Below are 27,821 nucleotides of genomic sequence, written 5' to 3'. Positions count from 1 at the left end.
TTCCACTCTACCTACTGCAGCGCATGTGCTACAGGTTATTACCACAAATGAGTTCATTCTGTCAGGTCCAGATGGCTGGGCAAGCTAACCATCAGTCGAGCACACTGTTCACTGCATTGCAAAGTCGCAGTAAATTTTTCCGTATCGATTAACAAAGCCCATACAGTAGAATCTCGACGATAAAAATCTCTCGGGACTGTGCAGACATTCGTATCACTCGAAATTCATATCACCCAAAAATGTACAGAAATTGTGAATATTAAGGGGGCGACGAAACACTTGCTCACAACTTTCTATTTCTAAATTTCTTTTCTTTCCACAATCCCAAGACCTTCCTTTATCTCGTGGCGAAATATTTGAAAGAAATATGCAGCAGAATTAGGGAAAATTACTTCTTTTTTAATGTGCTCTTTTCAAAGTCAGGAAGAAAGTTGGGTTTCAGGAGGTGCTATTGCACCACCATCTTCATATGACTGTAAACACGAGAGACCAAAGATCCGGACGGACACAGCCTGTATTTATCTATTCAGAAAAAAAAAAAAAAAAAAAGCAACAAAAGTGAACACAAAAAAGGGAAACTAGCCTTGAGATTCATTATTACAGTCATGCAGCGTGCAGGGAGCGCTATTAATGACCGACGAGAATTTAAATTGCTGGGACGCTTGTTTCGCACACGTTTTGGCAGCACTGAGCAGCGCACTTCGCATGTTCCGAGGCCAACATTTTAAGGTCTGCCTGGTTATGTGGAGTTTCTTTGCTGCGTCTCAGCTGCTGCCCAATAGCGGTAAGGACATTTGTTTATTTTATTTTATGTGGGTGTCCGAGGACAAGCCCAAACCATATGTTGTGGCTCCGCCCTTTCTTGATAGAATCTACATCTATCCGTGTAAAGGTCCGGGTAGTAGCAGTGGTAGGACACCGGGTTCGGATATGTATCTGTTTGTAAGAGGTGCCATGCCGTCGCTTGCCGTCTCCTTAGCGAGAAGGGTGCAAAGGTTGACATGTTTTAATTGTCATTGGGCGCCGAAGACTATGAACGGCATGGAATACAGAGAAAAGCCTGCCCATGGAAGTGAAAGCCCCAGACCTTGCCGATGCGGCAACACTGGGTTGCGTGTGATTGCCGACTATTGCTGAAGTTACTAGGTGCTTGAAAACAACCAAAAAAAGTTGCATAATACCGCACAAAACAAAAGCTCTTCTTTATCCATTTATTGGGGAGGGGGAGGGGGGAAGAGAATTGAGGCAAAATGACAAGGTCGCCCTGGAAAAAAGGACTGCGACTGGCGCAGCTGCTCTGCCAGTTAGACAACAACCAAAGTCTGGCACTAGCGATCATGGCGCCAATCGAATAGCGATAGCCTGAAGCGCTGCCACCACTCTGCTTGCCTGTTGCCCAGCAGATAAGGGTCACAATGTCGCAGCTTGACATTTCGTAAATTGCCAGATTTGCAGCCCACAACACAATACGGCCCTCGCAAAATTAAAGCTCGAGACCAACACTGACTGCGCATCTTGCGTCAACAGAGAGCATGTTGTAACACAGGCACACGACACTTGCCGTGTGCCGGAAGTGCCCGAGTGTAGGGATAAATTGTCATTGTGTATTCTCGTTCTGTTACTTTTTGTTTTAATAGAAACAAATGAACTAACATTCCGACTATTACGAACAACATTTCGTCACCATGAAGTGAGGAAAATTATCAATGACGCTACATGGGTAGCCAATTGGATAGCTCGCCCGACTGATGTCACGCCCACCTGCTACGTAGACAGTGACTAGGCAGCACTGCTGCGGTCGATAGTGATGCACATTTTAAAACCTCATATTAAATTACATGCCTTATGCTGCATGTGCTCTTTTGTGCTGCATTGCTGCTCAAGCTCCCTAAACAGGTATCGCCACTTTTCATTAAAAAAATGGAACAGACAAATGCATGCCCTGTATATGTGGCCGATCTACTATCCGTCAACCAGGAGAGGTTTCTCAATACTGCCATTGCTAGACAGTCAAAGACACGAGACAATGTTAGAATGCGAGATTTGCAGGACAGAAATAATTCCATGAGCACTCGCAAGAGCTAAAAGTTGGTCAGCGAACAGTTAGGCAATGTACGATGTCCGATGATACAAAACATTTTCCTTGGCACTTACAAAAGCGGGTAGTTGGTCAGCGACCAAAAAGTCTGCTGCCTCAATGACTAGACGCCGCTGCCTCTTCAGCTGCTCTTCCTGCAAAGAAAGAAAAAGACAGAGAACAACTTTATAGAGCTCAGCATCCCAAAGCTGTACAGCAGGGTGAGAGGAATACTGCAGTGGAAAGCTTGGGATACGACGCCAACATCCGCAATTCAGAACACAAAAAATACAGCATTTATTCGAATCTAATGTACACTTTTTCCTAGATAAAACAGGTCCAAAAATTGCATGCGCATTAGAATCGAGTATGACCCTAAATCTGCGTTACCATATCGCCATCTGCATTTCAAAATGGCTGCCTTCTACGCACTCTGAGCCTAGCTGCCATAGCTTCCTTTATGTGCTGTAGTATGTGTGTTCACTGCTTAGGCAATGCTTCTTTTGGCTTAGGTTAGTGCACCGTCCGTCTCCCGTTTTCTGGTTTGCTCTATCAGCATGGAAGTGCCAACTGCAAAGCCATGCGAAGTTCATCACAATGTTGCAATTAAATGGAAAGCAATCGTGTGTGCAGAGATGGACGGAAATCGGGCCGCATCACGAACGTTTGGAGTTCCTGAAACTTGCGTGCGGGACTGGCGCAAACAGGAGGGGCGTTCTACACCGGCTGCTGCTACGTATGGCGCGGCCCCCATCTTGAAAGCGATCTGCAACGGAGACAACAGCCTACGCGTCTAGGCGCACCGCGCTGTGTTCTTGCCGCTTAGTTTGCGTTTCAGTGAGAGGCTGCACAAACGTCAATTCCCTCGCTCCTATTACCGCACTTCCTCGCTCTAGCGTTTTGATAAAGAGTTTCCGCGGTCAATCAGCGAGACGTGTTCATGTTTACTTGTGCGCGCTCGACACCACGCCTGTTAATTTAGCTAGCAAGCAAATGCTTAAAATTTATACAGCCAATAAATCTACTATCCCTACTTTTCGTACAACTATCTGCTAATTTGCTATCGTAATCGTCGCTTTGCCTTTCGGGCGAAACTGCGACTTTTTTATTTATCGCAACTTTACTGCATTGGGAGTAAGTGTTTTTTCCAAATGAGAAGAAGTTGTATTTCTGTGTGAAAGAATGAGGAGCGTGGTACTGTAAAGGAATTTTATTTTTTTAGGTCACGAGAACGGGTCCGCGTTACATTCGAGAGCATTCCCCCCCCCCCCCCTTTTTTTTGGTCGTAAGAAAATGGGTGCGCGTTACAATCGAGGGCACGTTAAAAACGAATAAATACGGTAACCCAATACAATTACGAATTTTTGTACTGTCGGTACGTTCCCGGAAAACACTACCTTTCGGCACCAACGTTCAGTACATTGCCAAACTGCGATCATATGACATGTTTTCCAATCACTAGATCTCACGTAAACAAGGAAAGGGGTGAGGCGTGTGCGATCGAGACCAGTAGCTGCCCGATGCAGCAGCTTCCCTGCCATGCTCGTGCATCTCCATCTTGCGCCACAACAATTCGCGGTGAGTGGGCACGTCAAAGCTTCCAGCCAAAATGCTCTGCTCGAAGAAGCTGCTGACCCAGGCCGAATTTGAGGAGTGCAAATGTAAGCGTGCCGAAGCTGCAAAAGCAACAATGCGCGTCCTGGGCCCCAGCAGCTCGGCATGCGTTGGTGTAACGCTTCACATTATGTAGGCGTCAACTATGTTCAGTCGGTCAAAAATTTAAACTTCAGGCCATACGTTTTCCCGGATAGTATGTTTTTGTTCTCACATTCCTTTGCAAAACGTAAGAACTAGGTTCTACTGTACAAGCAATCTTGAAGCCTACCAGTAAAGGCACTACACAAGACGACTCAACTTGTGCGAAAGCAGGTGAGCCGAGTGCGGTAATCGCTCATTGTAAGTGGTGAAGACAAATGCCACTAATTACGTTTCGCCAAGAAGCTGGCTGCATCTGATGCAATCAGCACAATTTTCACGCAGCACTGCAGTTGTCAGGAAGTCCAATAAAATAGTTATACCTCGATATAACGAACCTCAATATAACGAAATTCCTCACTAAAATTTGCCTTTCTGATGCCCGATAAATTGTAAAATTTTGTGACCCCTTAAGTGTAGCAAAAATCGATAGGCGACATTTACTTATTTGCATATAAGGTTAAATTTCAGCGTAATAATATTTAGATACAATAACGAAGCAAATTGCATATTTTACAGACTTCATTATATCGAGGTTTAACCGTATTCACAAAGAGGCACTATCAGCGTCACAAGCTGCAAAACAATCGTAGGCACTGAGGTATGCTAACACTTTGCAACAGCATTCTGGGGCCTTTGAACACGTGCACGCTTCAAGAGCACAAGGCAATCATATGACAACAAACTTTAGAGCTGCTGGCGGAATACCTTGCATGCGATGACTTTGTAAATGAATGCTGCCCAAGTGCTGTGTTTGAGGGTACAAATACCATTGCGTGCAGCTCTGTGCAAATGTGGGCAAAGCTTGGGTCTTTTTAAGGTAAAACAATGCATGTGAACCAGAAAAAGAAGAAAATTGACAGACGATTACAATACTGTCTAATGTGAAATTTGAGCACTTCTCTACACGTGTTTTCCTTTCGCGATATTCTGAGTGAGACATGTAGCAGAATCGGCGATCGGCGAAACTCTGATATGCGGATCAAGCACGCCGGCGTTTATACATGACTCGTCGCAGGTTACAGTGTAGTCGCTGGTGCCACTTGGCTTCTAGAAAGCACTACACCATTCGTGTCGTGCATACAATTAGATTACAAAACAAGCGCGAATGTGGCAAAACCGAGCAAACCAAACAAGCACGAGCGAGAGCTGACGTGAGCAGATGATAGTACGAAATGGGCGGCCCGGCTGAGACCCGATACGAGTATGTATGAAACTAGTTTCCAGCAAACACGTCAGTGAAGGGGCCGCTCTCATTGGTCTCCACCGTTCGCGCCTCGCATCTTTCATCTGCCGCCCCACGTTCTCACTCTTTCGTCTTTCGCTGTTGCGCTCGTTCGCTCGGTTATGCCACCGCCGCAGCTCCCCGCAGAAACGGGCCATTAAGAGCTGCGCTCTAAACGAACAGATCACCAAACTAAGCAAAATTACTTACATCACCAGCGTGCTTCACTCCAGGAGAGAACACATCAGGATTGAACCGGATGTCAAACTCTGCAAGACACAGTAAGCGGCTGATCAGTCTCCAATATGAAGCACCTAACCTGCTGGCCCCAAGAAACGACAGGTATCTTTGTTTCCGGTCATTCATTAGTTACTAATTCAATCAAATAAAGAGCACACAATCTAACAACACATCTATTGGTACCGTATTTACTCAAATCTACACATGCACGTTTTTTCTGAGAAAATGGGTCCCAGAATTACCTGCGCATTACAATTGGATATGAAATGAGAACCACGTTGGCAGCACTGACAACAGCCTACCATCAGAGCCATGAGATACAGGACGGCGACAGCAAACGTTTTCCTGAAGGTTACTGTGGGTTCACTTTGTGCTCGATTACTATCTGGAGCAGCATCTTCCATCTACCCCTTCTGCAGGATTTCACGCAACTCGTCACCGAATGCATTGACGGCCGCCAGCGTTTCTCGCACTGCGCAAAGCACCAGTAATGCTGTCAGTCGTACAGTACTTCGACAAGTCCATTGTTAAGAGTCGTGCAAGACCTTGTGAAACTGCCCCTATGTGCTTGATATCTGTGGCCAGTGAAGTACAAATGGCAATGACAATGTGCAGCTTTCATTATGAAAGGCCCTTTTTTCTTGAAAAATTCTGCATGTCTCGTTTTTTTTTTTCTGATCGCGAAGGTGGAGGGGGGGGGGAGGCACTATATTTGTATTGTTTAGGTCGCGGGCACTACGTTCAGGTGCACCTTTATTTTCATATTTCAAACACAGGAAAATAGGGTGTGCATTAGAATCGTGTAGATACGGTACCCTGCCTGTTGAATATTTCACTGTTTAGGTTTTTATCTTGCGCTCCAAAATAGAAAGCTCTCTCGCAAGCCTTGAATTGTGGGAACTCAACTCCTCCTGTACATTAAAGCATGTGTACGTACCCTACCCTAATCCAGCATTTGCAACCAAATTCGCACAACGTTCAGCAGCTACGGTAAAGAAGGCGAGGGCACCAAGGGTCAAATGAGGAGTTTTGGTTCATTTATGACCACCTGGGGTTTTTTAAGCAGCCACTATAATGCATCCGCTGTAGGCTGCAATAAAACCCCCGATCTTGTGCTCGGCAACAGAACGACACAGTCACCGAGTCACTGTGGCAGGTACGCATGTTTTGCAAAGGGAAATCAATGCGAGGATCTCACCTGTATCCTTCAGGGACCCAACACCCCGAGCTGCCTTGACGATCACATCTTTCTGACTTTCGGCTGCGCAGGCAGAGAGAAACATGCAGCCGAGAATGAGTAAACAAAATGGATCACACCAAACTAAGCAGCATTTCAAGCTTCATTCTGAAGTGCCACAAAATACTAAATACCTTTCCTTAATTCATGGTATGTATAAACTTTTGACTACCTGGGTTTCCTTAACATGTGCTTAAGAGGAAGCTTTAGCTCGGGTGCTCCTATCTAAATACATGTACAAAAGGAGAATGTTTTTTATCGACAACCACTGCACCAAATTTGACGAGGTTTGTTGCATTTAAAAGAAAAACTTAGAATTTAGTGACTGTTGGTTTTCAATTTTTTATTTTCCGAAAACAAAACTATCAAATTTACAGCTCTGTAACTCGGCAAGAAGGAGTGATATCACAATTCTATGAATTGTATCTGATAGTACATCTAAAGCAGACAAAATTGATAAGTTACACATGAATCTAAAAGAAATTGAGTAATATGTAAATACAGCTTTCGCAGAACCTTTGTACACAACGTAACAAATTCACGCGATATAAATTGATATATCGAATTTGTCCACTTTGAATGATCTAATGGATGCCGTTTACAGAACCGCGATATCTGTTTTTGATGCAGAGCTATTTGTTTATTGTGCGTCTATATATTTCGAACTTTCATATTTTTGAAAATACTTCTAATAAAATTCAGGCCCTAAATCGAAATTATACTTCCAACAGTCACTAGAATTTATAGTTCTCTCTCAAATGCAACAAATTCATTAAGATCGATCCCAGGGTTATCTTAGAAAAGAGTTCTTGCGTTTTACATGTACAGCAAAACCTCATTAAACCGTACCCGCTTAAACAGTAGTAAAGTAGTAAAGTCAGATTCCCGACTCAGCAGCCATTGAACATAACGTGTTTTGTATCTGCATAAACCGTACCAGCTTATTGCGTACGTATCGGTTAGCATGTAGTGTTTCCACTTTTCGACGCGCAAACACGGCGGTGCGTCGTCTCCATCGGGTGGCCCCCAGCAGAACAACTAGCCACAGAGATCAGAACAATGGCCTCCAAGCGCCCTGTGTGTTTGCGCGTGAAGCCACAACATCAACATCATTTCAGCGGCGTGCCAGAGAGCGTTGTGGCGTCGCACAAGCGAGGACTCGCATCATGCCGAAGCTCGGATAAAAAAAGACACCGGATGCTCAGCATAGAAGAAAAATTAGACATTGTTCGTGCTATCGAACGTGACACGAAGAAGTTGGCGCTGGCATGCGACAGGGATCTGCTGTTGCCTGCGGTGTGTGGCATTTGGAATGCGAAGAAGTTGCACGGCAGCGCTGCTGCGACCGCGATGAGATGTCGGCTAGCAACAGTGATGAGGACGACACGGAAAGCGACAGCACGGGCGATTCAGGCCCGGCAGTGGCAGAAGCTGTGCATTGCGTCAGCCTCATGAATGCAATCGTCGCGACGAGAACAGCACCCCGCAATGAAAAAGGCGCCCTGCGACTTCTGCAGTGCTACCGCGCGCGTGCACGGAGAATACGTAACACCAACGAAGAATCTGCCGAGAAGAGGGGCTGGCTGAAAAGCTGGCACACAGCTTCAGAAAGTTTTGAGGCTGCTGTCATCGTGCTAGGCCGCCGCGGCATCAAACGAAAATAACACTTTTGTCGCGTGAAGTGAATAAATACTGCATGTTTATTTCCTCTTTCATCGCACTCTCTCTCCGAGTTCCGTGTTTCGTTTTCGACAGGTAAGTGGGTGATCTCATGCTATTTCAGTTAAACAGTACTACCGTTTAGCACATACTTTTTCCGAGCTAGGGCCAACTACGGTTCAACGAGGTTTCACTGTATTTGAATAGGCCGCATTGAAGTTGGGCCTGCGCTGAAGCTTCCTCTTAAGAGTTGTCTTGGAGAAAGAAAAAAAAAATCATTTCTGTTATTTTACAAATCCTTATATCAGGGTGCACGTCCTGTCAAAAAACTGAGTTGAGAAAGAAAACACCATACCTGCCGTATAAAATGCTCAGTTCTGTCCACGAAAGTGCTGAAATGACCAATTTTATGCTGTTCACCATTCTAAAACACTATCATAGCCAAGCCATCTTGATCTTGTTCAAAAGAACATCTTTCCAGCTTGCTTTCCTGCCAAAAATGGGCCTTCAATGCCACTTCAGAAGAACGCTACCTGGTTTTGCAGCATGAAAAGGGTATTTTTGCGCTTTTTAATATTCTTCGCTTTTTTTTTCCAAATTATAATTTTTGCAAGTCTAAAATTTTGGAAGTAGCACAGCATCAATTTCAGTTGCCATATCTCAGCGACCCACTTTGTCTTGTGTATCTGAACATTCTCACAGAGACAATGCATCATAACGAGTTAAAAATATATACATGTATATTACTTGCTTGCATATTAAACTGGCACCGACACAAAGCACAAGAAGAGTTAAAACACAAGGCATGTAGGATTCAACGCATTGTAAGTGACTGGAACGAGCCAGCGGTAGGTGTGTACCATCGGGCAATGCGCCGTTGGTGCCAGGACTGTCTCCGTTTGTCAACCGCTCTGCTGACTTCCTGATCTCCCCAGGCATCAGAGGTGGCTCTGACTTTTCCTTGTTTTCGGTGTCCATCTCTGGTGACCCTTCCTTGGAGTCCTCCTAAAACACATGAAATTATTGAGAGTGATCATTAAATGATTAAATGCCAAGGGAACAAAAAAAAGAGGAGAAAAATAAAATTATATGAAAATAAGTTTGCACGTGGTCTCAGAGTCACGTGTAAACATATAGCATGCACATATCAGCATGGTCACATGCTGATATGTGCATGCCGTTCGTGACCTGAAAGTACTGGGAGTGCAGCTTTAACCTCCAAATTAATTCCGGAAAAACATCCCAAATTTCCTAAATTTTTTTATGCAGTCCATTTCTTTATGCATTCCGATTCTGAAAATATGTCATTTGATTGGTTACTAGCTAGAAATAACACAACATTTTTAAGAAAAAAAAAAAGCTGCTCTTGACAGCAGCTTTCCCTCAATGCTGACTGTAACTTGAACTCGTCTTTGGCAGTGGGAGCAGCACTACATCTGGCTGACGAGTGCAACTCGTTATTGAAGATACAGTAAAGCCTCGTTACCATGTACCTGCTTAATAAGTAATTCCAGTATAAATATAGACGCAATGAATCCATCGCTCTGTCGCCATTGAACCTAATGTATTGGCTGACTGCTTAAGCGAAAGTCGCCTAACGCATGCAAAATGGTTTGGGCGTAGTAGTATTCACTTCATTGTTCGGAGCGTACAAGCGTGGAATTGGCGAATTGTTGTGCATGCGGACCATAGATAGGGAAACTGCAAAGCACGGACGCCTCCCACATTGCAGTTGCCACCAATAGCGAAGTCAAAACATGGTAGCCAAGACTTGTTTCCTGCTCCCATAGCTTCTAGTGCTTACGCGTCGTTACTGTATTGGTACAACCTCCCATGATGAATACAGCTCGGGATTGGGGGTTAAAGGGTTAAAGAAGGTGCACGCAAGATTGATGACAATTATTCTCAGTGAACAAGGTAAACTTCGAACAGCACAAATTTTGCTAAGCATGTAATCTCAACACTGCGAGGAGAAGGTTAGGACAAATTACAGTAAGCACCTAGGAACAAGTTTTCATTGAAATAGAGCGCCTGAAAAAAAAAAAAAAAAAAAAGAAGGCTAGCAACAGGAACGTGAAAACAGTGGCAGTGGTACAGCAAACAGCATGCAAATTATGCCATACCCAGCAGCCCAGACTACAACACCAGCAGTGTGAACTACAAGGCTCCCACAGCTGGAATAAGTGTCACCGATTCTTGTGGCACCTTACGCACAATGTTCCAACAGTTGTTCCAAATCATGGTGGCTTCACACTATACCAGGCTGTTTCCTTTCCCTCAAGCAGCGACAATCTATTCATGTGGCGCCGAAGCAAGACGAGCTCACAGGTTGGTGAACTCACCTTCTTCGCCTCCTCGCCGTCCTTGGCCAGCTGCTTTTTCTCTAGGCTTCGCAGGTGGAAGGCGGCAAGCTTCATGAACAGCACGTACCGAGCCCTGTGGAAAATATTGCCGCGCGGAATAAGCACCAACACAGTTTGACGATTCGGGTGCCAATCTTCTGTCCCGATCTCAAGAAACGAGCATGAATGAAAGGAGTGAAATCATGCTGGCAAGGTGAACAACGTGAACAATTCAAGACGGACGGCCAGAGGGTGTCTAGAAATAAATGGAAAAGACCACACTCGGTGTACTCAAAAAGAGTGACAATGAATGTGTGCAGAACTTGCACTGCGCATAGGCTCTTTTGTATGTAGTGCCGACAGTGCTGGCTAAACTAAAATGCCTCACTACAACACGAACTGCCGTAACTGATTAACCCTTTGGGGGTCAATGAAGTAAATATACGGCGCCGCGAACGAAGCCCAAAATGGTCGATGCCGTATATTTACGGCACCGTCTGTACGTTTAAAAAGCGCGCCAATTTTCTAACTTTTTCTTTTCTGTCATGTGCTGCCGCTATGTGGGAATACAGGGAATTTTTTTCGTGCACCTCCCTCTCTCGGTTTTTGTTGCATGGTTTGTTTAGCGCTAGTTCGCTTTCGCGCGTCTACTATATAGTACCGCTCGCACATTGGCGCACGCACGGGTGGGTGGCGGTTTGGGTTTTGTTTTGTGGGCGGTTTCGGCTTCTTGCGCTTGCAAAACTGATGGCTATCTCGTTACTAATCACTCAAAGGGTGACCACTTGTTTCTGGCTCGTTATTGCTCAAGGGGGTGCGCATAGGATGGATGCCGCCGTGCATGCGTTTTCGTTGCTTTTTGGGGGGGGGGGGATTCGCAAAAACTAATTGTCTCTGGTTGGCGATAAGATGAAGATTAGCGGAAGTTTGTCACACGTTTTGCTTTTTTGACGGGCACACAACCACACAGTTTTCTTGAGTGTGCGCACCTACGCAGTTCGATTACGCTATGGACGTACGTACTAGTGTAAGAGCAGGAACATTTGAATCTTGCGAAATATTCTCGTGTGCGCATTTTCAAAGCCTTGAACTATAACAATGCATCAAATTTTCAATTCTTATAAGTTTATTTGCTTTTTTATTGTTGTTATTCATGAATGAAGAGTACATATATACCAACGCAAAATATATTTTTCTTACTTTACGGTCACCCTAGAAAAATTACGGTGAATTCTTTTCGAAGTAAGTCCCTAAGAAGAATTGGAATTTGCAATAAAAAAATTGGCCCTGGGCGGTCGCGTATGGCGAAAAAAATCGACCCTCAAAGGGTTAATATTTTCAACATCGGGCACAACGCTGTGCTATGCAATGAATGGGCAAAGCGTTGTTAGGCCATGCATAAGTAGTACACAGCCAGCTGAGCCAGCTGAATATGAAGAGCACTGTTCCTGCTCGATACTTTTGTGCTAACATGCTCAGTTTGCGAGAGCAGCTCGCGTTTTATTCAGACTGCGCTCTGATGCCCACTGGGACACTCACTCAACAAAGGCGTCAATCAGCTCCTGTCGGAGGCAACACAGCTTGTGCTTGTGTTCCCGTGGGAAGCCTGCAGCTCGGGACTCCTTGCACAATTCCACGCCATCCACTGCAACGAAAGAAACGGAGGTAAATCTCGACATGTCAAGAACGCTTTATTTCCAAATGGAGATGCCATCGAACCTGCACTTCCAACAATCAGAGCTGTAATTTCCTTAATTGTGAAACCTGATGCACTTCCCTCCAAGATGTACTAAGCAGAGCTCTCTGATCAGCTGAATAGTTCAGAGACCATTTGTTAACCTTTCATAACTTCAATGCACTTCTGTTATGCTTCAGACCTGCGACAAGTGGCTATGGTGAACAATGTAAAGCCGAGACCGCACGTACGCTTGCGGACGTGCGCAAGCTCGCGTCCGCACCTAGTGCCCGTCGTGCCTTGCGAGTAATGGTGGTTTGCATCCACAAAGACGCGTGACAGCGCGCGCTTACTGGACTCACTCACAGACGCCTTAGCTGGCGACGCTTCGTACTTTGTTATCGACAGTGTTTCAATATGCTTCAATATCTATAAACGTAATTGTTATATCTTTATAGCTGTTAGATCAACGAAAAAAGTAAAGAAGAAGCACTTTCTTGCATGATATAAATCTGCTTCAATGAGAGTTGAATGCTTCGTGCCGCAGCTGCGTAGCCAGGCACGCCGACACGAGGCAACCCAAGCGCACGATAACAGAGAGGACCTGTTCCCTGAGATTACGCCGTGTTTCGACGCATACGAGCCATACCGCACCGTCTGCGCATGCGCGGGCGCGTGAAAGTGAGCTTGTGCGTGTCCGCAAGCGTACATGTGGTCGGGGCTTAATACAGTCATCGTACAACGTGATATGCCGTTGTAACCACTGGCATGTGCAATCGTACAATTATGAATAGAGAACCTTGTGCAAAAGCTGCCATGCTGCAATTTGCTCTAACAAAAAAGCTACCGCCACTGCTAGGGCTTCTCTATGCCTCTGTCGGAATACATTTTTTCCACACTACAGTAGACCGATTCCATATGCAGCGAGAGCGATTATGCAGATGTAGGCCTGAGAAGAAATCGAGAGACAACCCTAAACCAGTTGTCACTCTCTAGAAGCAACCGCCATATGGTGCCGAGTATAGGTTGACCCGTCTTCTGAAATTAGTGTTCCAAATTTGAGGTGCTGACTCATAGTCGAGCCAATTTACAAGTCCACACTATTTGTTCATGGTACGCATGGCGGCATAGATGTGGAACTGGCTTCACATCTGTGCTCAGTTCCAGCTTCAGCTTTGGCTTAAAGTTTACTCTTGAGTCGATTAGTGAGCTGCATGGTTGCATGGTGTAGCCACCATGTCGACCATGATTCGTGAGGTGGTTATGAAGTGCTCCATTTAGACACTGTTGGCACTGGCTAGCATTCAGGTGGTCACTGGCAATGGCATTAACAGCTGGCCACTTTGTCACTAGGAGTGACAACAGGCTAATGAGGCGCAGTATTTAGCAGCACGAAGCGACGAGCGGGAGCTTCAACTAGGTCACGGCAGATAAATTTGTCAACTTCTCTTTGGAGGCACCTCTTCTTTTCTTCTTCTTTCAGGAAAGCAGTAGTCACATTCAGAATTGACTTATATGTGGTAATATACGATAGCTCCCTGTTGATTTGAAATACTGATACTAGGATGCCAAAGAAAGGCTAGGAAAACAAGCAGGCACACATTAACTTTCAGCTGTCAATGTTTGTCAAAGGTTTTTGTCAAAGGTTCCTGTCAAAAGGAAAGAACCAACAGAGACACAAGCATTGCCAGGTATGCAGCAACTAGCCCAACTATGTACTTTACTAAAATACTATAAATTGCTCACTCTGTGCAATCAAAACAAAAGGGCAGAGAAAGGACTTGCATGAATTGCAAGAAAAGGCGGGGTGTGATGCAGTGACTTATGCAACAGGTAGTGTGTTCCTGTTTTAATAATTAGTTTTCAATATGCCCTGTCATTTTTTTTCTCCTAAAGGGGGCACGACACCTAATTTTTGACCATAATCTGTATTGTGTGAGGTAATTTTCGTGCATTCAAGAACACATTGGCAAAATTTTAGCACATTTGAGGCAGCAGGTAATTTGTGATCGAATTTTTTAAATTACACTTGAACAGTATAACAGTCGAGCAACACTGGCACGCTCACGAGCCTTGACATCACAAGCTGCATGCTTGTCAAGCGAGCATGCATATTCCGGCGAAGAACAGATGTTTCAGCGGTTCGTCCATGCAGGAAACTTTTGCTTTGTTCAGCTTGCCATTGGAATTGTTCCACATGCAGCGGCTGTACCAATGCCACCACAACGCCTATGTAGCACGCTGCGGGTGCCAGAGCGAATGGAGCAAGGAATGCTCCGTATTGTACTTCAGTTTCCCCAAGGAGCCCGTCAAGCGTAAGGCTTGGGATATGAATGCAGGCAGGAAGGACTGGCGCCTCATCTGACGCTTTTTGTTTGTTCTCGGAACACTTCGCGTCATACAGCTACAACGATGATTTGCGATTGCTCGTCGAGCTTGGGATACTCGTGAAAATGCTGAGGCTGCAGCCAAACGCGATGCCGACTGTGTTCAACACACACCGAGCCATCTGTCAGGCAGTGCCCTGGTCAAACGCTAGCCTTGCTATATTGTTTACCGATATCGAGTGCAATAAAGTAAGTTTAGATAAAGGTTCAGCCAAAGCGTACATCGCGCAATCTTTGCCCCACAGACACATGTATGCGGGCATTTGTTTACATATGCCGCTCGCAACCACAGAGGGAATCCAAGAGACAACATGCATGCATGGAATGCGTGCCAGCAAACAATATACGCGTGTAACAATTTGCATTGTGTGAAGTAGCACCAGGCTTTGTCTTCCGTGAACGATTGGCTAAGCAGTGCTGCGCACATGAAACGTCAACAGTGTGGAAAGGCATCGGCAGCTTTTCGCACAACACCAACGTCACCATCTTACGTTGTCCACGTTTACTACACTGTCTTTGTCCATGGCCTCCAAGATATGGGAGCGGCAACTTGTTTCAGCGTTGAGCTGGTGGTGATGAGGTTGAAGTCAAAATGCATACCGCCATCGCTGCTTCTGCTGCTCAAAGATTCGTCGCTTGCGTCATTGTGCAAAGTTGGCTTTGTAGAAGATATGGCACGCGATATCAGGAGCAAATTCGGCAACAAATGGCGGGTACACTCCGACCTCTTGTGTTGGGGTAGCCGATTTTGTAGCAGACGATGGTTCGGTTGCATGCAGCTCATGATGTCACACATGGCTTGGCAATATGGCGGTGGGTGCTGGAGCGCGGGGCTTAGAGCCGGCAAGTTCTAGCTCCTATTTTGGACAGAAATGTGCTTTTACTGCCCAGTTTTTACATGTGTATAGTCATAATAGACCCTCTACTACGATTTCTTGCGGAAAACCGCAAATTGTTGGATGACCGTGTCATGCCCCCTTTAAAGCTGTCTTTTCAACCGAAACAATAGCAGAAATAGCGTAAAACAGGACCACTCACAAATGAGGTAGTTGACATCGGGAGGGAATGTCCGCAACAGGTCTAAAATGTAGTGCCTGTTGTCATTGCCTGTAATGCCCTGCAACGAGGAAAAAAAATGGCACTCCATGCAGGAAGCTGAGCTTGCTGAAACCTGAACATTTGAAGCTTTGAGACATTTTCAGCATATTAAAAAAAAAGAATTTCCCCCTCTCAAGTGCTTACAGCATACATCGGAATAATCACACTAATAAAAGAGGCGGCGTTGTCCTTTTCGGTAAATAAATAACATTTTTGAAAATGATTATGCCCTATCCTTTTAGATCTTCAACTGAACTCTATGAAAAATTAACAGAACAGCGAGGGTGCTGGTCTCAGCTACTTTTACTAACAAAATCAGCGACAAAGTCACGGCGCCACAGAGAAAAGGGCTCCGATAGTGGCCATGGTGCGAGCCATTCTGTCTGTTGCTACGAAATCGTAGATATTTCATTCGCAAATTGAATAGTTAGACTATTCATTATTCATTCATATACGTATATTAGAATATTTGCACACCCCTAATTCAAAAACATCATCCTTGCAAGAAGAGTCTGCCTCATTCGCCTTCAACTGCCCTATAGCAGGACGCACAGAAGGTCCACCTCTCCACAGGAAATGGCAACAAGAAGGCTAGGCTGGAAATAATCATAAAAGCTAGCCACATGAAGCTAAGCTCTTGAACCCTTAAGTTGTACCCGTACAGATAGTAAGAAGGTTAGCACATCAAGGATTACAGCACATTTCACAGAAAAGCACAGAGAAGCTGGACTTGTTTCTTCACGTCCACTTATGCAATTATTAGCACCAGATAGCACCAGAATTCGAAACGTCAGTTTTCCATTGTACTTCATTCACCATTGTAAACGTGGCAGAGGGAAGAGAGCTTGTAATGTTGGCAGAATTTAAGGTCACTTTTTGGCAGCATCCAAAGTTAAAAGGGGCCACTCACCTTGCACTCAACAGACGAGCACAGCTCTACTTCTTCGCTCTTCTCGTTGATCACACTGCACACAAGAGAGATGGCAAACAATGGTCAGCGAATCATTTTTCACCCACAATACTACGCAGTGTACAACCAAGCACACTGGAGAAAGACCTTGTTTACGAAGTGCGACCGAGCTCACCTATGAGGTAGTATTTTCAGTGCATTTCCAGCCTTCTTCAACTGCAATGAGAACACACACATTTCAGGCTGGGAAACTCGCAAATTCATTCAAATAATCACGAAAGCGAGGAGATTATTGAGTGCGGCAAACAGTTTACGCAGAATGGGAAGAGAAACAGACCAGCTCGAGGTAGTCGGGATGCGTGACGACCGTCTTGCCGAAGTCGACCGAACCATAGACGACCGACTGGTCCTGCTCGCGCTCGAGGATGCCAGGGATGATGGACTGCGCCGTGACCCGGTAGCCCCGGTAGTCCACCACCACCGTGCCCAGCGTGCACAGGCCGTCTACGTCCACGGCTGCATATGCTCGCACGCCCTGCACCGGTGGCCAAGTAATTGGAAGGGCACAGGACGTCAACACCAGAACAAAGCTGCTTGATGGGAAGCTAACGGTGAACACATTAAAGGGACACTGGAGAAATGAACTAAATCAGTTTAGACCAACAAAGCATTCTCCCAGAACTCTATTGCTAATTGATTTCGCTGTAATAAGTTGTTCATAGGCAAAGTAAACACTGGTCAAATTTCCATTTTCTTGAATGTCATGCCAGAACCCCAGCGTATTTAAGTCAGTGTGACGATATCAAAGTTATCTTTCTCCTGTTTGGGCTCTTGTTGCACTGAAAAATTTATTGAAACTTGCAGAGTTCAACCTTTCATTGCTTTAGAAGACAATGCAGTACACCTCTGCAGATAAAAGTTTTATCAGGCAGACGCCGTCGAAATTGTGATGTCATGGCAGGCTGGTGCAGAAACATTAAGTAGGCGGTGCTATTCCATCCTTTGTTTTTGCATCTTTTATTGCTTGTCAAGACTCCTTGCCAGTTTCTTTCTTTCTATTGTAGAAACATAATTTACTAATACAACTGCATTTATTTTCCTCTTTAGTGTTGCTTTACAATGAAATGAAACAACCTTTGCAGATGCAACAGCAACACAAAGCCATCCATGGTTGACAGACCTACTACAGAGTAGGCTTATGTGGGAACACTTGTTTCCAAGCCACGTCACGGTCCAGACCCTCAGTAGTTCGGCGAGCCATAAAAATTCAATTAAAGAAGAGAGAGCATTTCTGCTGGCCCTACTAACTCTAAATTTCATTACTTAGACAGGACACAAGAACATAGGACAGCGCTCGTCCTGTCTTTTTGTGTTTTTCTACCATAGATGCATACCAACGAGCTTGCCTTTAGACCCTTTCAAGTTTCATTACTAAATTATATACACTTGCACGCAGTATTTTCAAATTTAGGCATACAACAATGAATACAAGTACAACAGAATATCGGTGATACGATTACACCCAATGCAAATTTTGGGACAATAAGGATTTTTCAAAAGTTCTGGCCAAATTCTATTAGCTTACAACGTGCCTAATTTCTAATGTTACAAACAACTTTTCTTGCAGGTGCAAACGATATGAACAAGCTGCCACGCAATCCCTGGCATAGCCAGTGAGGAGGCCTTGGTGCATTGACATGGCACTGACACACATTGTCAAGCCAGCAGAGTGGCCGTGTCGATGCGCCGGTCGCGTTCCTGTTGCCAGGGCAACCTTGCGGGGAGGCTTGACTGTCACACATCCCCCGATGTTTTCCCTGCATGGCTCTCATGTCTCCTGTAATCTGGCTTCTCCCCATAGCTAAGTGCCAGCCACGATCAGTGTGGTTGCAACATATTACAAGAGATGGCACGAGTGTTGCATTACTAGCGCCGCCTGACGGTGGGGTTAGCCGGGCGCACCAGGGAGCAGGCTCTTCCTCTTGGGCTTGGGGTCGGTGAGTGGCACGGACGTTTCGCGTGTACACCGACTCTCTTTGTGGGACACCGGAATGGACGAACACAATCGTTTGAACACACGACCGTTCGCGTGACTGTACACGTGAATAAGCGTTGGGGGCGAACATATTCACCCACTATCCGTTTTCTGTGAGTGGGACTTCCTCGGTTTGTTGCGCGCCCATCGGAATGTTTCATCTGTTGCGAGTCAGCTAGCAGGCATTAGCGTATGAAAGGTGCATTGATGAAAGTAACTCAAGATAATCAGGCAGATCATGAAATGTAGACCTTGATACAAGCGAAATGCGCAGCTCGCTGCTGCCAAAATGTGTGCGAAACAAGCACGCCGACTCAAATTTGGATCAGCCAACAGGAGCGCTCCTTCTGCGCCACATGACTGCAGTTAACGAAACATGACTAGTTTTACCTTTTCGCACTCACTTTTGTTGCTTTTATTTCTGCATGGAGAAATACAGCGCATCTGTCTGAATGTCCATTTTCTCGTCTTTACGGCGATACAAAGATGGTGATGCCGCACCAACGGAAAGCTGTGCTCGTGCAATCAGCAGTGCAATGGCACCTCCCGAAACTAATTTTTCTTCCAGATTTCGAAGAAAACGCCCTAAAAAAAGCGCAATTTTCTCAAATTCTGCTGCATACTGCTTACAAATATTTTGTCACAAGATAAAGGAAGGATTGCGGAACAAAAAAATTTAGAAGTCGCAAAGTGCGAGCAAGTGGACCAATTCACTGCCACGCCCCCCTTAATATCCAGATGTTTTAAAACGTCTTCAGGTGATATGAATTATTGCGCCATCCCGAGAAACTTGTAACATCGAGATCCTACTGCACACATCGCTGCAAACCTCACAGATTTCCACAACTTACTTGCAAATCATTGCAGGGTGCCACAAAAGCTGCTGCATCGCCACCCAATTCCTTGTAGTGGTCTCGCACATCAAAGCCCAAGCTAAAGAAGATATTATTCCAGATGAACATCTGCATCCTGCAAAGAAAGAAGTTTGGGAATGTCATTCTTTGTATGCACCGCATTGGCACTGTACAGAGATAGCGCAGTGCATGCCACCGCTGACTAGGTGTGTGTTTGGGAATTCAGACAGCTAAACCTATCAGTGTGACTTTCCTCACCACCGTGTTGCTCATCTGAACAGCTAGCTACTTCAGTGGCCTTAAACATGGTATAACCCGATTGATATGATCCTATTACATACAATTTCCCAGCACCAACGTTCGTGATCGAGAACATAAAAAATGACCCCACACAGTTACGCTTATTTTTTGCCGGTTCATACATTTCTCGGAAACAATATCTTCCGACACCAATGTGCAGTAGATCACCAATCTGCGATTGTATGATATGTTTTCAGGCTGGTAGATCGCACGTAAGCAAGAAAAGGCGTGAGGTGCGTGCAATCAAGAACAGTAGCCACCCCCAGCAGAGTCTTCCCCGCAATACTCGCCCGCCAGTCTCACGTGGAAACACTAGTGTTCACCAAGTTTCTCATGCCTGTAAAAGCAAATCTCCTTCTGGGTCGCCACCAACCCTACAGCGATAAGCATCTTTACTAATCTATTTCACAGTGTGTGGGACATAGTGCCACTGGAAGCAAAGTGCATGTTTTTAATGGACAATGACCCAAACACGCTGCCATTTCCTGCTGCAGGCAGCACAAAGGGAGCATCATGTATCGCTCTGACGGCATTGTAGGCATCGTATTCTGGTGTTGCCCACAAGCTCAATTTCATTGATATTTCCCATCGCAGTCTTAAAACACTGCGCAAAAGGATAATGACAATCCGCGTCTCTGGTCGTTTATGCCCTATCAGCTTGACACACGTCTGCACCCAGGCCGAACTCCAGGAGCACATGCGTAAGCTTGCCGAAGCCACAAAAACGACAACACGCGTACAGGGCCGCTCGAACCCCACCAGCTCAGTGTCTCACGTTGCAATTACTCGCACAGAGCTTTGCATTATGTAGATGTCAACTACAGCTGAGTCAATTTCTTTGGCGACTTCCGATGGTCTGTTTTCACGGTCAGTAGGTTTATTCCTAGCTTGTTTTCCCACAAATGCAAGAACGAGGTTTCACTGTACTGAATTCCAGGTCAGCACATAGCTTTTCAAAAGCGCACGTCTACACAAAAGTCCATGGTGCACTCCAAGACACTTTTACCGACCACGGCAGTGCGAAACTCCCAGCAGTTGATGGTTTGGAGATTAATGAAACTTTTGATAAGAGGTCCGCTCGGTTTGGCTGCACCACGGTGAACCAGTTCACAGTGGGGTACGAGAAGTTCAGAATTTATGCAGCTGGACTTCAGCGGCGCAGGCACAATGCAACACTCGAAACCAATGCCAAGGCAAAGATGCGGTGCAGCCATTGTGTCTTGTTCCCCTAAAGTGCGCCGTCCACACATGGTTAAGATGTCCAAAACCACAGCTATCGTCGGCTTCTGAGGTGTGAACACAGCCCACGTTGCTCAGATGTGGCACATGCGCGTAAGCTGGGTTACGGTGCTTACTCCCATGAGCCAAGTCATCTGCTGTGCTGCTGGTTCGCACCTACACTGAGCTGGCACCGTCAGTAGAGAGGGTGCAGAAAAATCACAAACGAGCCCTGCACCTTTCCTGCGCCTTTCGAAATCAACTGCGTGGCTCACAGGACGCCACTGCTGCACTGATGAAACGACTGGCAGGATGCAGCACCTCGTGAACTGGTTCAGGTGATGCAGGCGAATCGGACAGACCCAAGGTCTTCAAGGGCCTCTCTGGGCTCTTTGCCAAGGTCAACGTCTGTAGAACTAATAGGGGTGTGCAAATACTGAATAGTATATTTCAAATCGAATATCGAATCAAATAAAACAAAAAGCCGAATTTATAATTGGATATCAAATAGAAACATTTTCTAAAAATTCGATGCTTATAAATTTTGGTCAAGAAAATATGGTGCTGTAGATGCCCGGGAGTCTCCCAGCATTGCATAACAGTAATATAGCAAGGTATCAGTAATTTAGGTACATATTAATATATACATACAGCATGTTCTATACTTATTGAAGGGAACTCCAAATTCATATTCCAGCACTATTTACAGCTTAGTTCTAGTATACGAAGGTCTGGCAAATATTTTGCTTTCAACAAGCCGCCGACGCATCTTTCGGATTCCGAAAATTCGGACTTGGTGGATAGTCTGGACTTAATAAATGCACTGTCAGGGTTTCCACAGAGCTAATGCATATGTGCGACTGATTTTTTGGATGAATTTAGGGCCCAAAGTTCGATTTTCCTAACTATATCGCTCGTTCCAAGCCACGCTACCCGATCTTGAAGGCCACCATGTTGGACATTCCATTGGCTTGGCCAGGCTTGGCCTTCCAGCTGCTTGCTTTATAGCCTCTAAGATTGGGAAGCGCACGCTAGAGAGTGTGCTATTCTATGGTCTCGGAGGACATGCCCACTTTTCCTTGGCTGACAAAATGCTCCAGAAGACGCCTTTTACTTTTTTTTTTTTTTCGGTCAGCACTGTCGTCATAATGACTTGATGCGGAATTCATTCTGCATATGGTGTGTCCACAGAGCAAGTCTCTCTCAAAAATGTCTCCTTTACTATAGATGTCTGCCGCGTGGCCCGATAAACCTGGTTCCGTGCCCTCTCCCTTTTCTCGTCTCCATGAAAAGGCGACGAGCACCGCCAATGGCGCATGCCCGCAGCCCACATCATATGCTGCAGCCTCCGAGGTTACCATGGCATCTGTTACAGTCTTGGAGGTGCGCGGGAATGCTTGCCAGCATTCAGCTGCCGCTTCAACAAGTTCAAAAGGCAACGAGCACCGCCTCACGGAAGTTATGCAGTACTAAGGGAAACACCGCTACAATGGAAAAGTCAGTGATGCAGCAGGCATCTAGTAAAGGAGGCATTGGGCTCGGAGACATTGTCGAATCATTGTGCATGCTTGTGCGGCTTCGCATCTGTGTGATCTGCATTGATTCAGCACCAAACTAAACGTTAGTCGCCAACACCCGATAAGGCAGTGCGACTGCGAGGAAAATTCATCACTGGCATCGATGCTAGTGAGGAATTTTTCACACTTTATGAAATATGCGCTGCTTTTGTTGCCCCCCGTTTTCTCTATCCCAACAGTGTTACCATTTCAATTGGTCCTGGCGAACCAGACTAACCGTGTACTGACAGAAGGATCTGGCCGACATGGCACCGTTCTACGAATTGCAGCATTCGGGTGCTGTGTGTGTGTGATCCCTGCATCGAGCTGATGTCAGAGCGTGCTTTGCACTGAAAAAGTCCTTTGCTGTGTCAGCCGGAGCGGACCACCCGAGGTGTGCTCGGCACTCCTTTTGCACCGAAAATAAAGTGAGATGCTCATTTGGGCAACATCGAGCAAAAGCTGCTTTGCGACGCACGCGACCTGTGAGCACTGCATGGATCGCTACATCAAATATATGAAAAATCAGATAGCAGATATTCGATTTGGTGATATTTGACTATTTGCACACCTCTATTAGAAACACTTCAACTGATTATCTCGCGGCAAACAAAAGCGGTCCTCAATGAGTCGTACGTATGTAAGCGTCCCTGAAATAATCTGGACAAATTTTGTAGACGCGTAGGTTACAGCCACAGTAAATAACTTGCACCACAGTTTGTGTGAAACACCTCATATTAATAGAACTACTGAGATGCCGTAAACTCCCATGCCCAGTCTGCTTGTGCTTGCGTTTAGCCGAATGCCAGACATGCGAAACACCATTGTGGTAGTAATCCTCTGGCGTAAAGTGATGGCTGCAAACACACAAATCCTGCTGCCCATAGGTTACCGATAGTCCGATGCATGGCAGCCACTCCACTCGTCTGCTGCCTTGCAAATGGACACAAGTGTAGCTTGACATATTGCAAGTCGCTAGGGTTGCAGCCCACAACATAACAAGGGCGAACCATGGTGCTCGGGAAAAGAAAGATCGAAACCAACACTAAGCGCGGAGCTCTCGTCAACACAGAGCACACTGTAACACAAGTAGACGAGACTTGCTTGTACCAGAAGTCCCAAGCGTAGCGATGAATTGCCCACGTGAATTCTCTTTATTACGTTATTTTTTTACAGAAACAAATTAACTAACATTCCAACTATTACGAACAACATTCATTTGCCTTGAGGTAGGAAAAATTATTGATGATGCGCCCTGGGCAGTGAATCAGATAGCTCGCCTTACTGGTGTCATATGGTCACCTTGCGTGTCACCTGGTCAGGGGAAGCTGAAAACTCAGCCGAGTGGAGTGCTGTGATCGGCAGCGATGCACATTTTTAAAGCCTTATAATAAATTACACTATACGAGGAGCGCTTAGATGCATCAAATGATCAGAAGGACCTACCCTGATGACTCAGTATGTTGGTACAAAATCGTCAAAATCGTTTCAGGGTAATGTTAAGTCCCAATGCATAGTTTAGGACACTGCTGGCAGACTCAATGACGGTGAGACAATCAAGAGATGAACGTGGCTGTGAAAAGCAAGCATGTTACACGACTGCCATCACTTTACTTATTATAATAAGATCACAACTTCTGCAGCAGCTTCGCACAAGTTTTAAACTTGGCGAGTTGATTCGGTGCCATGTACAAGTGAGGTTACCAAATTTCTTCGTTAAGTATGGCCACACTGGTGCAGCAACCATTAATTGTTTTCTCAGTCCATTCAATATTGTAACATTTCAGTAATTTAACTATTTCTTCCAGTGCCACGAAATCCAAATTAAAGTGTGTTTTACTGTATCACGCAACAAGTCCTGCTTGCCCAAATTACAGCTCCTTTTGCTATGCTTGCTAGAAAGTAATTGCATGCTCTCACCAGATAATTACACGATAGGAGTACGAGTGTCAATTCGTGTTATTAATTTGCAGTTTATGTTTACCCTCGCATGCTGAAAAAATAGCATCTAAACTTTAGGACTGCATTGAAAGCAAGCCTCATTCTCAGAGCAAGGTTTGCTCAGCAACACTTCTGAGTGAAAACACCAAGTAAACAATGCAAATGATGTACTTTTCATATTGGAATGACACATCCAAAGTCCTGACCAGCTAAATAAGCAGAACTGCAAATTTTTCACTTTATACTGTACTGTACACTGAACTGTGAAGCACACTCACTTTGTCTCCTCTCCAGGATTGATGGCCATGACGTTGCCGTCGACCACGGCGACGGCACCCCGCGTAGCAGCAGCCACGAAGTCGCTGTGCACCTTGAAGACAGCACGCTCGCGCAGCAGCCGCTCGGGCAGGGTCTTGCGGGGCAGCTCGCGCGTTGTCTGCAGCTCGTCGTTCCAGTCGCGCGTCTGGCCCGGGATGTGCTCCTCGTAGCCCAGCTTGAACGAGAACGCTGAGGGGGCAAGCCACGTGCGACGGTGAGAGAGCAAGCCACAAATGTCATCAGCACGAATGGAAATGTGCGAATAAGACTAAACAAACTAGAACGCAGTCTTTCATTTTTGTCCTAGACGTCTGCATAGTGCTCTGCCCCAATGTCTACAATGGATGCTTGCCATCTGTCCAGAAACAAAGGCAACACAAGAGAAGGGGCTCAGAGATGCCAGGATATGGATGAACCTGCCCACAGGCTACAAGCGGTTAAGTTTCACAAGCAACTAATGCAGGTCCTTTATGAAGGCCTGCATGCGTTAATTCAACTACAATATGCCGAGTGGCAACCCGGGCGAACAACAAGAAAAATAAGGTCCACAGGTTGCGCGTGTGCTATGTACCGATTATCAACTGTACATGGCCAATTGTACTGGCAGTGATGTGAGCACCTAGCGAGACTGTTCTACAGACCACAGAAACTATGGCCACTTAGCGCAAATTGACAAAATTAAGGGGAGGATGAGCGAGAGTCTGTACTGAAGGGGCTTAATCACTAGTACAGCAGACTTTCGTTCATTTGACTCCATTTCATTCAATTATTTGGCTTATACAACCCCAACCGAACATTCCGGCTGGCACCCATGCATCTCTATGGGCCCAAACTTTCATTATTTTTATCCTAAAATTGGTCCTCGCCAGATAATTCAAACTTTACCAGCCAGCAGGCACGAGCCTGACCTCTATGGTTGACCCGACTCCAATAGTGACTGCCTTAGTGGCAGCATCAGTCTCAGCGGAGCTTGGAGAAGTGTGAATGCGTTGAACACACGTCATCTGTCGTCGAAAACAATTATTTTCGACTTGCCTGAGGAATATTTTTGAGCAATACCCAGAGCTCACAATGTCCGATTACAGCATTTACTGAATTCGAATGTGCGCTTTCTTTTTTCTTTTCTTTTTTACACGAAATTGGCTGAAGATTGCTTGTGCGATGGAATCAGATACGAAACCAAAACCGCCTTTACAGTGTGTGTATGCTTTACCGCATAAGACATATGTATTGCGGCGAAGCAGACTTTAAAAAACCGTGCGGTGAAGTTGGCTTTAGAAAACTGGCCACCTTGTGCAACACTTGTATTTTTCTAGCTAAAAGTCAGATGCATGTCATAATTCCATTTTGTTCAGGAGCTTTCATGTCATTTCTATGTTGGTTTTCTATTTCGGACAAAGAAAAAGTGGGAGCGCAATTTGGAGGGAATGTTAGAATCGGGAAAACAGTGGCAAATGAACCTGGGGCACGTATTGGAGCTTTTTTTTTCTGCACCTTGTTTAATTCAAGCCACCGGATAATTTGATCAATTTTGTCAGTCCCATCAGGGCTGAATCAATACAAGTCGACTTGGTCAACTTTTAACATCAACACAGCCACCTTGGCCAACTTTCATCCTTGTTAGTGGTGTAATACATATAGACCAAAGTTATTTCTCTCTCTCTCTGCACACCACTGAATGTCTAATGTCTTGTCTATACCAAACACACAACACTGCTCTTACATGTAATCTCTCAAAGGATATGCTCTAGACCATGTGCTTTGTTTGCACTTCAATTTATGCTACTGATACCCGGGCATCAGAAACCAGGAAACTTGCTCTGACCAGTGGCCACTATCGTAAAACATGCCACGGCCAAAAATTGGAACACTATAATACCACCAATAAAGTGGGTCGAAATGAATGCGCACCAGAAGTGCCAAACATTTTGAGCCAGCTAATATTCTCATTTACTTATAACTACAGTATTACTTGAAGCGGCAATGCAAGCACAACATTACTTTTACTTTACATTCTGTCATAGGTTCACTTCTCGGCTACAACCACATGTAAAGCATAACCGCAGCTCCCAACTCGAAATGTCGCCCTTCCGGCGTATACCAACACTCTTAAACAAATGTACACCCTGAAGGGTGTATATTTGCCATACAACAATAATCGTCATCTGTCTTGCTTACGTTTCTTTTCTTTAAAACTCGGCGCTTGCTACTTTCCTGTCGAGAATGTTCTGTCATACTGATAACACACATGCCATTCGTGAGCTGGAAGTATCGAGCTCGCAGAGTTAAAGAAAGGAAATGTGGACAAGACAGATGACGATTATTGTTGTGTGGCAAGATATAACCCAAAGGGTGTAATTTTGTTTAAGAGTGAATTACAGCAAGCATGAAGCTCTTTAGAACCCCATGCAAATTTTTGAAGGCCCTGTTCTAATACGGGGCCCGTTAGGTATACTTTCCGAACTAAACTGAGCAGCCTTCACACATCTGCCAACAGACAGAAGCTGCAGTCTCACCGTCCTCTGCACGAATGGCATCAATGCTGTGCTCGGACGTGGGTGCCAGCCACGAGTAGACCTGGTAGGGCGTGGCCACCCGCTCGAAGGGGTGCCGCTGGGTCCGCTTCTTCTGGATGAGGGCAAAGTTGCGCTTGAAGGAGCTGCTCACCTGCGAGGTTCAAAGATGGTGCCGTGATTCCTGCGGCCCTGAACTTGTTTTACTGTAACCGCGGGCCGTTGTTACCCGTCTTTCACTTTTGTGTCCATTCTGGTTCATCTGTACTCTGGTCACAGTAAGGCTGACCCACATACAGCCCAAACCACTTCACAATGTCACTACCTGTAGTGCAGGGTCGGACACAAGGAGGTTTACAGCGAGACGAAAGACCAGTCATTACGCGGCTGGCAGAAAATCCTGCATCATCACTGAGCAGAGTGTGCTGGCATTGGAGGGGAGAGAGCGACAAGTGCAATGCAGAGGAGGGGGATACGCAGA

At 45.5% G+C, this 27,821-nt stretch overlaps 1 protein-coding gene across 2 annotated transcripts in view; it reads right to left on the bottom strand.

Annotated features, from left to right (window-relative positions):
- The window catches only part of clu (clustered mitochondria protein homolog), a 102,817-nt gene that overhangs the window by 36,988 nt on the left and 38,008 nt on the right, over positions 1 to 27,821 (bottom strand). For both annotated transcript variants that reach the window (XM_050172853.3, XM_050172851.3), the window contains exons 9-21: positions 27,344 to 27,494; positions 24,788 to 25,016; positions 19,492 to 19,609; positions 16,943 to 17,140; positions 16,781 to 16,821; positions 16,606 to 16,660; positions 15,636 to 15,714; positions 12,075 to 12,180; positions 10,536 to 10,629; positions 9,054 to 9,198; positions 6,496 to 6,558; positions 5,268 to 5,326; positions 2,155 to 2,232 (exon numbers count right to left, since the gene is read on the bottom strand). In XM_050172853.3, coding sequence (XP_050028810.1) covers positions 2,155 to 2,232; positions 5,268 to 5,326; positions 6,496 to 6,558; positions 9,054 to 9,198; positions 10,536 to 10,629; positions 12,075 to 12,180; positions 15,636 to 15,714; positions 16,606 to 16,660; positions 16,781 to 16,821; positions 16,943 to 17,140; positions 19,492 to 19,609; positions 24,788 to 25,016; positions 27,344 to 27,494 — 1,416 coding nt within the window. The remainder of the gene's footprint in view (positions 1 to 2,154; positions 2,233 to 5,267; positions 5,327 to 6,495; positions 6,559 to 9,053; positions 9,199 to 10,535; positions 10,630 to 12,074; positions 12,181 to 15,635; positions 15,715 to 16,605; positions 16,661 to 16,780; positions 16,822 to 16,942; positions 17,141 to 19,491; positions 19,610 to 24,787; positions 25,017 to 27,343; positions 27,495 to 27,821) is intronic.

Source organism: Dermacentor andersoni, chromosome 3, assembly GCF_023375885.2.
Source record: "Dermacentor andersoni chromosome 3, qqDerAnde1_hic_scaffold, whole genome shotgun sequence".
In the NCBI taxonomy this organism is placed as follows: domain Eukaryota; kingdom Metazoa; phylum Arthropoda; class Arachnida; order Ixodida; family Ixodidae; genus Dermacentor; species Dermacentor andersoni.
Note: the sequence above shows the minus strand (reverse complement) of the source record. Positions and strands in the feature narration are given on the sequence as shown.